The 13,161-nt window shown below is 42.0% G+C and overlaps 1 protein-coding gene across 2 annotated transcripts in view; it reads left to right on the top strand.

Annotated features, from left to right (window-relative positions):
- The window catches only part of PCSK2 (proprotein convertase subtilisin/kexin type 2), a 116,759-nt gene that overhangs the window by 55,158 nt on the left and 48,440 nt on the right, over window positions 1–13,161 (top strand). For both annotated transcript variants that reach the window (XM_086743693.1, XM_086743694.1), the window contains 2 exons: window positions 870–978; window positions 2,987–3,024. In XM_086743693.1, coding sequence (XP_086599819.1) covers window positions 870–978; window positions 2,987–3,024 — 147 coding nt within the window. The remainder of the gene's footprint in view (window positions 1–869; window positions 979–2,986; window positions 3,025–13,161) is intronic.

Here is a 13,161-nt window from a genome sequence, read left to right as displayed (position 1 = left end):
TTCTAAGACAAGAGTTTTCAGATGAATGAGGGCACATTAACATGAATGGGACTTCATCCTTGATAAGATGATAAACTAAAATGTGGGTTAATTAACTTCTTTTTGGTACTTCAATCAAAATGTTGCAGTGATAAAAATAACAGAATTTTAATGAAACTATACATTTTTTAGAATATAAAGTACACTAAAATGTGTTCTGAAATGAGATGTGTCTGCCACAAAATAGAAAAAAAAATCTGGAACAGCAAAAGCCATTTTGTTTTTCCTACGGAACTTGAGAATTTTGTGAATGAGGTTGGTGAACAGGAGTAATGCCTGAAGGGGATGGCCTGTGCTTCAGAACCTCAGAGTTACATAGACGCAAGGTTGGAAAGGACACTTAAAGTTAATCTCATGAACTTTCCTGCTTAAAGAAGGTCTAATTTGGTTATCAAATAAGTTGTTTCTGGTACTAAATGCCGTGGTCCTGAATTTCAGTAGATCCCTGCTTTCAAGAAAAAAAAGCATTTCCTGCTCATAAAAAAGTCCTCTGTAAAATCCATTGGTCTAACTTTTCTCTGGATTGACCCACAGCCCTGACATGTTTAAGTAGAAAAGTATTTTTTTTGAGTTCAGAAGATTCAGTGTTTAATAGAATCTTGTAAACCACAAATAAGTGAATTTACACAGGGTTATGGGTTTTCGTTTGTTTGTTTCACCACTGCATTATTGCAGTAGATATGATTACATACAGATGTGTACTCCAAAACAAGTGAGATATTTTTTCCATACCAAAAATACATGCAAAGATATAAAGCAAAATTCAGTGGCTGTGGAAATGCATCTATCAAGTAAAAACAACTATTCTTTCTTTTTCACTGGTGTATTAGATTAACACTGGTCAAGCAGATGGGACTCCTGGACTTGACCTTAATGTAGCTGAAGCATGGGAGCTGGGATACACAGGGAACGGAGTTACCATAGGAATTATGGACGATGGTAAGTGAAGACTTCATTCTAATTTAGTATTTTTAAGTAGCTTTTTCCGTGTAATCCAAGTCCAAAGATTTAAAAGTCATAATGGATTGCTTATGCTGCTGAGACTACCAACCTCCATAAAGACTTTGAGATCTTCAGGGAAAATATGTTATTAAGTCTTCACTAAGGATACTGAAACATGGATATTCAAGCGTTAAAAGTAGGTTACAATTATCACTCAGATCTCTTCCAGGGCACACTATAATGGCCAAAGGAAAGATGCCCCTTGACTTCTGTAGGCACTGTCTGGGGACCATAATTGCTGTGTAAAAATTACTTAAGAAAATGTTTTATGGGCTACATTATTCTCAAAATCATACTTGACAGCTGAAATAATTAAACACTTGCATGCTGAATGTCAATAAAGACCTGCATATTAAATATATTACTAATTTGAGGCTAAATTCATGGAAGATGAAGAGAAAAGGTACAGTTGAAGTCACAGCTGTTCTGCTGGCTGGGTCACCGGGTTCCTTGCTGAAGTACAGGAATTCTGTAGAGTGTCTCAACACTTTTATTTGAGCTAAATTTTGAATTTTTTTCCTTTTATGGGGACTGAATAATATTAAAAATAAATAAATAAAATGTCTGGATCCACGCAGATTTTCTAGGGTCAACTGAGATCTGTCCTCACTTATTTCTGTTCCTCATCTGCTTACTCCCAAGATAAGGTTTTTGTGGAAGTAAGAAAGTAGACTCAGACATCTGGATATAGATGAGAGATCAAACTCATATGAGAGATGATCTCTCATGTAATGTCCTGAGAAATCACAATTTCAATCATCCCACAGAGGCAGGACTTAGCTTTCAGAATAGCTAGGCATGACTGTGATGGGGGTGATGACAAACTATTTGAGCTTCAGATCTAATAAAGCTGTTGGCCCATCAGATACAGCTTTTAGAAAAGAGGGTAATTTACCTTATATTCATTTCCAATAACTCTGGAAGAGAGCACCTGAATAACATGATTCTTCATTGAGACTTTTGTTGTCCATCCGCCATTTGGATCAGTGAGGCTCTCCACAGATACAAGGATCTCTTCATGCAAATCTAGTGCTAAAGACCCTACATAATGGGAAGTAATTGTTTAGTCAGAATAGCTGCGATAATACTACATTCTCTTTGCAGATAAAATTGAGCACGTAATAGTGTAGTGGTTGAACATGGGGCAGAGTAATGATCATAAATGTAACATGAGGCTGGTGGCCATTTCTTTGTTTATTTTACCTGGATACGTAATAGGTCAGCTTGTCTCATCTGGGTGTAGATCTGCTGCTTCTGTTACACCGTCCACTGAGATTTGTATATTTGCCATACGTGGAAAGATTTAATGCATTAGAATCAGCGTGTTCAACACCACTGCCCTGTTACAGTCTTTAGCACACTACCAAGGTGCGGAGCCTATGGTTAGATATTTGCTAAAATGGTCTAATCCAACGTTAAAAGTTCTGTTTCATACGCATAATCCAAAATGTTTGCCTTAGTGATTTCCCCAAGTCTAGTTCAGGTAATTTTCTATCTACTTAGTTTACAATTTTCAGTGTTTAAAAACACTCCTTTTTCTATCCTGTACTTATCCAGTGCTTACTGATCTTGTTAGTTTCGGTATGCTTTGAAATGACAGAACTTTATATAAAGATCAGTTGTGATTTAAACTATTTTTAATAAGTAAATATGATCTAATCTACAAAAGAGGTCAATAAATTTTGTCACTGAGCTCACCTTTTTAATAGGCATCTGGATTTTGACATAAATGATTGAAAACTCCTAGCTGGGACTGCATCAGAAATGGTACACTAGTTTAAAAGTCCACATTTAAAAACTGGAATCTCAGTTCAATCAGTTGCATTATTTGCCGTGATCATTTTCCTGTGGTTGCAAAGGAATCTTGTTTTGTTCTGTGATCATTAGAAAATCTGTTTTGAAACTCTTAACCTTGGGTTTTTGTTCTATCATTATCTTATTGCAGGAATTGATTATCTGCATCCTGATCTTGCATCAAATTATGTAAGTACATGCTGACCTTTCCTGTGAAATATGCGTTTTCTTATTGTTAAGGTCCCTCTGCTACAAAATTTAAATAATGAGTGGAACAACAGTACAATTGAACTGCTGATCTTACAGATGATACACTTCACATTGAAAGAAGCAGACTGAAAATGGGACTGCCTGTGCAAGGAATGGAAAGGTGGCAAGGCTCTTTGTGGAGGAGTGACAGTGCTGCCTCACATTAAATAAGCTGCAGGTTGCAGTATTTGATTTAGGACAGAAGTGAGTAACCTTGGAATTGGTTCTAAATCCCACTATTAAGATGCAGGATGCACTTGTCACTTGGAGGGCTGTGGAGCTGTGGACTGTGGCAAGGCATGTGTTAGCCTTTGAAACCTCCAGGAACAGCTTAATTCCTTTATAATGGGTGATTTGATCCAGTGTTCCAAAGCATGTGCAGGACAGATTGTGTATTCTCAGCACATGCTGTCAATTGATAGTTCCTCAAACCTACCCTAGGCTTCAACCTTTGAACTACAGGATTTTTAACTTTCTTAATTCTTCCAGGCTCTCTCCAACCCTCCACTGATACTATCATTCCTATTTCTAGGTGTCTGCAATGGGTCCCAGCACCCATGGGTTTTAGGTTGCCTTTGTGATACACTGCTCTCATGATCCACTGCTCTCCAGTGGGCAGTGGAGGTCAAGAAGCTGTGGCTTCTTGCTGAAGGAGTTGCAGTGTCTCTGCTTTAGGTTTTGCTATTTTTCTGCAGTCAGTGGCTTCCTGAGGGAAGAACAGGATTCTTCAGCTGAGCGATGTGGTTTGGTTTGCAACTGCTGTTAAATGAAAAGAACAGCAACTGGAAATTTCTGTAAAAACATGAGCTGAGAAAGAGTAAGACAATTATTTTCACGTCTTTTCAATTGTGAAAATAATACCACACAGGATGATGATAATATATTTGTTGTTGCAAGTAGCGAAGCATATTTGTCAGGGAATAAATGGATATAGAAAATGTTGACTTTGAACAAGGAATCTGAGAAATAGCTGACCACAGAGGTAAAGTGCAAAAGGGCCAGTTTAACTTCTTATGAACTGGCTTAATAACTTGATAGCAACTAATTACACCCTATGCTCTAACTGCAAAATTCGCACCCAAGAGGAATAGTAGGATGTTTCCATAAAATGAAACAAATAAGGAAGTTTGTAGAAAGCAGTGTGTGTATGTTCTAGCACATGATGTGAGCAAAGCACGTGCTCTTTACTCACTTTTCAGCAGCAGGTGTGGAAAAAGTATGTGGGAATATTCTGGTTCTAAAAATCATGTTTCAAATAAACAAGCAAAAAGTCTGTACGCCATATGTGATATAATGTAGAATAACAAGTTCTGTTGTTAACAGTGAATCTAGGATCATGCTGAGAAACCAAACATAGATTTTTCAGAAATACAGTGTTTTCTCTTTTAATTCTAAAAATATTTTCTGTTTGATGGATAAATATTTGTCAGGTTTAGCAGAAATGTATTGTTTTTAAAGTGACAATAGTGAGTATTCTGGAAATCAATGGAAAATTACACAGCGAATGCCAATGCACAGACATGATGCTAGAAATCAGAAAATAGTGGAGCTGGAGAGAAATCTGAGAGTTCAGAAAAGAAATATTGGGATGAAAATTGGAGAGGAAAAGCTGTCTGGGCATGAGGACAACAAACCTTTAATGGCAGTCATGAAAGACTTGTGAGGAGACAGACCTTGAAGTGAGAATCTGGAAAGGTTTGTGGAGGAATGACTTTGTCCAAGAAAGGAGTGGTCCAGTAGCAGAGCAGTAATAAGGCTGTGGGGAGACAAAAGAAGATTGTCTGGCGAATGCAAAATGCAGAATTAGGCATGGCTTGTGCAGGGCAGATCAGTAGCCAGACACAGGGGAGAAAAAAACAGGGAATGAGTGGTTGATAAGACAATCATTAAAGGAGTAGCAGAAACCTCGTCTAAAAGATCACAGTCTTAAAGATCAACCCAATGCTTTTAATACAGAAATACAAAAATCCAAGCTGTCACATGAAATCTGTGATTCTAGGCTGTCACAGTACGGGGGGGAAAAAGAAAGGAAAAAAAAAAAGCTTAAGTTTGTGTAGTTCATCTTTATTGCCTAAGGTTCACTTCACAGAGGGGAAGATTATGGAATGGTTCATCTTGAGTGTGCTCACCAGACATGTGCAGGACAACTAGGGGATCAGGCCCAGTCAGCATAGCTTCATGAAGGGCAGGTCTTGCTGGACCAACTTGATGTCCTTCTATGACCAGGTGACACACCTAGTGGATGACGGGAAGGCTGTGGATGTTATCTACCTGGACTTTAGTAAAGCCTTTGATACCATCTCCCACAGCATTCTTCTAGAGAAGCTGGTGGCTCATGGCTTGGACAGGTGTACCGTACGATGGGTTAAAAACTGGCTGGATGACCAAGCCCAGAGAGTTGCGGTGAACAGAGTTAAATCCGGTTAGCAGCTGGTCACAAGCGGTAGTCCCCAGGGCTCAGTACTGAGGCCAGTTCTTTATCAACAATCTGGATGAAGGGATTGAGTGCACCCTCAGTAAGTTTGCAGATAACACCAAATTGGGCGGGAGTGTTGATCTGCTCAAGGGTAGGAAGGCTCTGCAGAGGGATCTGGACAGGCTGGATCGATGGGCTGAGGTCAATTGTATGAGGTTCAACAAGGCCAAGTGCCAGGTCCTGCACTTTGGTCACAACAACCCCATGCAACACTACAGGCTTGGGGAAGAGTGGCTGGAAAGCTGCCTGGTGGAAAAGGACCTGGGGGTGCTGGTAGACAGCCGGCTGAACATGAGCCAGCAGTGTGCCCAGGTGGTCAAGAAGGCCAACAGCATCCTGGCTTGTATCAGGAATAGTGTGGCCAGCAGGAGTAGGGAAGTGATCGTGTCCCTGTACTTGGCACTAGTGAGGCTGCACCTCGAATACTGTGTGCAGTTTTGGGCCTCTCAGTACAAGCAGGATGTTGAGTTGCTGGAACATGTCCAGAGAAGGGCAACGAAGCTGGTGAGAGGTCTGCAGCACAAGAGGAAGGAGGCTGAGGAGTGGCTGAGGAAACTGGGATTGTTTAGTCTTGAGAAGAGAAGGCTGAGGGGAGACCTCATTGCTCTCTACAACTACCTAAAAGGAGGTTGTAGGAAGGCAGATACTGGTCTCTTCTCCCAAGTAACTAGTGATAGGACAAGAGGAAATGTCCTCAAGTTGCAGCGGGGGGGTGTAGGTTGGATATTAGGAAACACTTCTTTACTGAAAGAGTGATCAGGCACTAGAACAGGCTGCTCGAGGAAGTGATGGATCCCTGGAGGTGTTTAAAGAACGTGTAGACATGGCATTTCAGGACATGGTTTAGTAGGCATGGTGGTATTAGGTTGACATTTGGACTTGATGATTGATCTTGGAGGTCTTTTCCAAACATAATGATTCTATGATTCTATTATTCCAATTCCATGCTGAATATACCAGAGGAAATAGCAAGGAAACATGCTGATAAATTAGCATGTTCCATGCAAGGTAGCCAGTCAAAGAGTAAACTTGATAACAAGTAAGAGGTGCTGGCACCTCCTTATGCAGAGCCAACTGTAGTTGCTGTGTCTGAGAGGTGGCTGGCTGAAGGGCAAGCTCCTGCTCCTGCTGCTAAAATCTGCCATCTCCTCCCTCGCCCAAGTGCAGCACAGCGGTTGTGGGGCTTGGTTCATCTGTACTTTGCCTCTCCTTCTCTCACTGCAAGGCTGTGCAGGAGTCCTTGAGTCCTTGGAGATCCTGCGCTGACAGCATCTACTGTGTCTCAGAGTCCTCAGGGGCTTTTTTCCCAGTAGGTAGTAATTCGGGCATGAACTAAAGACAAGGACTTAAATTCAGCTAAAGGAAAGATCGGTTGAGGCCTAAAAATGCAATGAAATGAGTCTCTCAGGAATGAGTTGTTAACTGGCTTCCAGCTGGCATAGCAATTGCAGTCACCTTTGTACAGTTCCCATACCACACTGTTGGTGTTTCATGACACTTGCACTTGGGGGAGCTTTATTTTAAAGTTATATTGTTTATTTTTAGGAAATTAAAAGCCTACAGATTAAGTTTCTCAAGTATGTAAATACCCGCATGCCCTGACAATATCTGTACATATTGCTTAGAAAATTGGGAGCAATTAGAAATGTGATGGTTTTGGCACTTGAGCATTTTCAAGTATAAAAACTTGGCATTACTTGCTCAGTTTAATTTGGCTTTTATGTTTTTGACTTGCTGGCTTTCTTGGTTGAATAGTTTAATGGGAGTATTTTGTCTTAAAATTTGCTGAACTATGACCTATCATATGGAGTGCACCTCTGTCCATATTTTTCTTTGCAGTTTCTGAGCTTTACTGCTTAAATCATCCATTTCTTTCTTTAATGTACTTTATATACATGGAAAGGAGTGTGCCTGCTCACAGTCTGGATAGACTGCTCTCCCAGCACCCCCTCCCAGCTTACTGCAGTATAGCCACTTGGTTTTCTGGGATCAGGGGGTTATGGCAAAGCTGAAATTTTTCATTCTGCACCGTGAATGCAGAAAGACTCACTGTCAAATGATTGATATTTTCTTCCAAGCCTTAGAAACCCTGCAGCCTTCAGGAAATTATTTTTTTTTCCCACAAAGAGAACCCTTCATTATGAACAGATAATTAAAAAGCTGAAGTCTAATGTATTCCATGGTTTTCTTTCAACTCAGACTGTTCATACAAAGGCAGCAATTTTCAGAACTGACTTCTCCAAGATATAGCATCTGAGTGAGAAAGAAAAGTGAAGTAACTAGGGCTGCATATTAGATAAAAGAGAAGAATGGCAACTCTGGGGAGTGTACATTACAAATTTCAGTACAGTGTTTTAAAGAAAAACCTAAGAAAGCAAATGGAGAATTGTGCCATGAACAGAAACATAAGCTGATCTCTCTCTCATATCAGTTTGTATTGTGGTACTTTTATACTTGGCCAATATCTGCTGGTGAAGGTCAGCATAGCTGCATCATCCCATTTACAGCAGCAGGGAGCTTATCATCTCATGTAAATGGGTTTGTCCCTGATTAGCAGTAGTGAGGAAAATCAGGATCCCAGCAAGAGACGCGGGCTAGGAGCAAAAAATTGCTGGTTTCAGTGTCTGAACTCTACCTGAAGCTGAAAGCTTGTTTAAAAAAACTGGAGAGGGAGAGAGAAAAAGACAAACTGTAGGAAAACTGGAGGTGGGTACGCAAATAGGTAACTTTTTTACAAGGTACTGATACATGTAAAATGAGAATCATGCAGCAATTCTTAGTAATATATAGTAAGCTAACATATTTGTATAAGAAAAATTATTTTTGAAATCTGTGGGATTACACAGATGTAACATACACAAACAAACATGCGGTCATCCTAGAAATGCTTCACTGCTGTCCTTCCCCTAACATTATGTCTTTCTTCTCTGTAACATGTGTCTCTATGGTACAACCTTATGTTCTGTCTTCCAAGGTCCCTACCAGCTGTGACTCAAGCAGTACACAGGAAAGGATTTGCTGAGCAAAAAAGGCCCCATGTAAGGAATGATGCAAGACTTTACAGAGTTACCCTGGGATTAACTGATGTTTTCTGTCATCTACCATTTCTCATTCAAATGTGAACAGCAGGTGGTCTTACCTGTCTTCTCTTTCCACTTTGGTGACATCTCTGAACACAGAGCAGTCTCTCTCTCACAACTTTTGGTAACTTATCTCCAGGTAGTATGATAACAGATCCCCTTGCCTTCTTGGGAGGCAAACAGAAGCATATTTCCATTGCTTACTAGAGGAACAAAAACATCATTGAATAATCTTTACAGCCACAAAATAAATAAGAAATCATAGAACCACAGAATGGTTTGGGTTGGAAGGGACCTTTAAAAGCCATCTAGTCCAACCCCCCCCTGCAAGGACCAGGGACAGCTTCAACTAGATCAGATTGCTCAGAGCCTCATCTAACCTGGCCTTGAATGTTTCCATTCTCCACCCAGCCTGGATGTGTGCCTGTGATTGCCCCAACCCACATGCAGGACCTTGCAGTTGGCCTGGTTCGTGAGGTTTGCATGGGCCCACCTCTCCAGCCTGTCAAGGTCCCTCCAGGTGGCATCCCTCCCCTCAGCATGTCAACAGCACCACACAGCTTGGTGTCATCGGCAATCTTGCTAAGGGTGCACTCTATCCCACTATCCATGTTGAACACTTGACAAAGATGTTAAACAGGGCTGGGCCCAATACGGACCCCTGAAGAACGCCACTTGTCACCGGTCTCCACGTGGACACTGAGCCATTGACCACCCCTTTCCGAGTGTGGCCATCCAGCCAGTTCCCCTTCCATTGAGTGGTCCATCCATCAAACCCTTGCCTCTCCAATTTAGAGAGAAGGATCTCATGTGGGACAGTGTCAAATGCCTTCCACAAATCCACCAATGCTGTAACCCCATCATAGAAGGCGACCAAATTGGTCAGGCACGATATGCCCTTCGTGAAACCACGTTGGCTGTCACAAATCACCTCCTTGCTCTCCATGTGCCTTAGCATGGTTTCCAGGAGAACCTGCTCCATGACCTTGCCAGGTGAGGCTGACCGGCTTATAGTTCCCCAGGTCTTCCTTATTTCCCTTCTTAAAAATGGGGGTTATGTTACCCCTCTTTCACTCATTGGGAACCTCACCACACCGCCACGACTTCTCAAATACGATGGCCAGCGGCTTGGCAATCTCATCCGCCAGTTCCCTCAGGACCCGCAGATGCATCTCATCAGGTCCCATGGATGTGTGCACCTTCAGGTTCCTTAGATGTTCTCGAACCTCCTCTTCTCCTACAGTGGGCAGTTCTTCATTCTCCCAGTCCCTGCTTTTGCCTTCTGCAAGTTGAGTGGTGTGACAAAAGCCCTTATCAGTGAAGATTGAGGAAAAAAAGTCATTGAGTACCTCAGCCTTTTCCATGTCCTGGGTAACCAGGTCACTCATTTCCTTCTGGAGGGGGCCTACATTCTCCTTGGATCTCCTTTTGTCCCTGACATACCTGTAGAAGCTTTTCTTGTTGCTCTTGACATTCCTGGCCAGATTCAGTTCCATCAGGGCTTTACCCTGCCTTACCTGATCCCTGGTCTCTCGCACAACCTCTCTGTAATCCTGCCAGAAGAGGAGCATGTAGTACAGGCAATAATTTATACACTGCAATATGTGCAGCAAAGCCTAGCAACAGCATAGGGGATCTTCTTTCGTTTAGAAAGTCTGTGTTTCCTTTATTAGCAGGAATTTCTGAGTATGCCTTGTCCTCCCTGCACGCTACTGAAAAGACCGGCAAGTTGTTCTGGAGGCTGAGCACCTGATCTCAATGATTTACCAGTAGAAATCATCAGTATCTCCACTGAAATCATTGGGGCCTAATTGTAGGGGTTTGTAAGTTGACAAAGATTCATTTACACCTGTTGAACCATTCTGCTTTGATCCTGATGGTTTGCCCCACAGAAATCCCAGCTGATGTAATCTTCCAAGCCAAATAGAGTTCACCTATAAGTGGTGGCGAGAAAAACATTGCCCTTCCAAGACAGAAATTTGTTGGAAGCTCTCTGAACACCTTGAAAAGCTCCCAGTGTCTCTGCACTGGCATTAGTGTCAGCCCAGGGGATCCGCAGGCAATGTAAAGCCAAACCATAGCAGAGTTGGGTTCATCCTTGCCTGGTGTCAATTAATTATTTCAGTTAGCTTTATGAGGTCCGATTCCTATGGTATGGTTTTCAAAAGAGCCTGAGACAGTTACCCTGTCATTTCCTACTGCATTTCAAAGGGTTATTGAGCCCATGCACTAGACACTTAATGTCAATAAAGCTTTAGTGCTAATACATCAAAGGGGTTTCATGGGCAAACTCTGCATGCTGGCCATTGATGCTAGTACCTTTTTTTAAATTGCAGTGTTGAGATAATACTTACATTATCACAAAATAAAGGACAGAATCATAGAATAGTTTGGTTTATAAGGGACCTTTAAAGATCATCTATTCCAACCCCCCTGCAAGGAGCAGGGACATCTTCAAGTAGATCAGGTTGCTCAGAGCCCTGTCCAACCTGGCCTTGAATATTTCCAGGGATGGGGCATCCACCACCTCTCTGGGCAACTTGTTCCAGTGTTCCACCACCCTTATTGTAAAAAAATTTTCCTCATATGCAGTCTGAATCTATGTCCTTCTGTTTTAAAACCATTACCCCTTGTCCTATTGCAACAGGCCCTGCTGAAGAATTTCTCCCCATCTTTCCTTGTAGGCCCCCTTGAGGTACTGGAAGACCACTATGAGGTCTCCCCAGAGCCTCCTCTTCTCCAGGCTGAACAGCCCCACATCTCTCAGTCTGTCTTCATAGCAAAGGTGCTCCAGCCCTCTGATCATCTTTGTGGCCCTCCTTTGGACCCTCTCCAACTGGTCCATGTCCTTCTTATGTTAGGGGCTGCAGTGCTGGACACGGTACTCCAGGTGGGGTCTCACGAGAACGGATTAGAGGGGCAGAATTACCTCCCTCGACCAGCTGGTCGTGCTTGTTTTAGTGTGGCCCAGGATGTGGTTGACTTTCTGAGCTGCGGGTGCACATTGCCAGCTCATGTTGAGCTTCTCATCCACCAGCACTCCCAAGTTCTTCTTCTCAGGGCTGCTGTCAATCCATTCTCTGCCCAGCCCATATTTGTGCTTGGGGTTGCCTCCACCCATGTGCAGGACCTTGCACTTGGCCTTGTTGGACTTAATGAGGTTTGCATGGGCCCATCTCTCCAGCCGATTTCAATAGTAATTGGTTTTTTGGTTGTTTGGTTTAATTTGGTTTTCTGCTGTTGCTTTGAGTTTGGGTTTTTTGCTAATAGGTTTTCTGAAATAAACACTAGCGTAACAATTTAAAAATTATCAGCCAAAAACTAGGATAAAGTCACAAACATCCTTCTGCTAACACTGAAAATCTAGTAAGCACACTGTTTGATGGATGTTGTTAAAGTAGACTGTCACACAAATTTCATATAAAAATTGTTGAGTCCAAATTAAAGCTCTTTTTTGTCAGGATGGAAGGATGGATCAAGTGTTTAAATGCCAGGCTGACTGATGCCTTAGCAACTGAAACTGATGGCCTTCTGTTGGGCTGTTTATGCTGCTCAGGTGGCTTCTGGCAGCTAGGAGGCTGATTTTAGCATTTAGAAGATGATCATCCAAGACGTGCAAGACGGTGAAGTTTCCGTGGTATAAATTAGAAGTTACTGGGAAGATAATGAAGTTCTCTTGTTTCAGACTCAGCTATTTTTTTCTGTTATTTTTGCAGGCTCAGCTTCTGTCTGTGCTGTGCAATCTGTTTTTTTCTCTGAACATATGAAAGACTGAAAAAGATGATGGATGATGCCTACTCTGATAAGATCAGCCAGGAAAATGAGATTCTCTGTGTGCTTGGAAGGCTGTGTTTGGTTTACCACATACAGAAAGTGCTTTACATCTTGGAAAACATAATGGGGTCCCCCAAACAGTCCTCTCCTCCTTGCTTACTCCTGACAGTAATCGTTTTTGCAGGTACTTATTACAGTGGGGTTTGTATGCTGCAGTCTGAATAAGATGACTGTATAGTTCCTCTTCTCTGCCTTATAGGTACTTAATATGAGCACTGCTAATGGGAGAGAGAAGCCATGGTGCTGTGTAAAGGAGATGTCAGTGTTGTCTTACTTCATGAAAGATAAAAATGTTTTGCAGTCATAGATGTTGTCAAAGCTTTCTAGCTTTCAACTCAATTAAAAAGATGGAAGAGCAAAATGATTTCAAGACTGTTTCTCGCCTAGAACATTTCATATGGTCAGAGGGCACAGAAAGAGGCTTTTTCTGCAAAGGAGGTTGCAACTTGTGATGGAGATGTGATTGCCTTAAGGAGGGATTATTTGTGTCACATACAGAACTGTGTTTGCAGCTGGAAACTGGATTTCTCACACTGAAAGATGGTATGCTGACTGCTTTACTAAAGCCCATTATGAGAGACCTGGACCCTGAATGCTTGGCAAGTTCTGAGGCTCGGTGCTTAGCACAATCTGTATGACTGGAGTAGGTATTGCACCACTGAGGTTGGCCTCTTCAGGGAGATGCAT

The sequence above is a fragment of the Chlamydotis macqueenii genome, chromosome 3, assembly GCF_036417535.1.
Source record: "Chlamydotis macqueenii isolate bChlMac1 chromosome 3, bChlMac1.mat, whole genome shotgun sequence".
Taxonomy (NCBI): Eukaryota; Metazoa; Chordata; class Aves; order Otidiformes; family Otididae; genus Chlamydotis; species Chlamydotis macqueenii.
The sequence above is the reverse complement of the archived record's forward strand: the minus strand, read 5'-3'. Positions and strand labels throughout refer to the sequence as shown.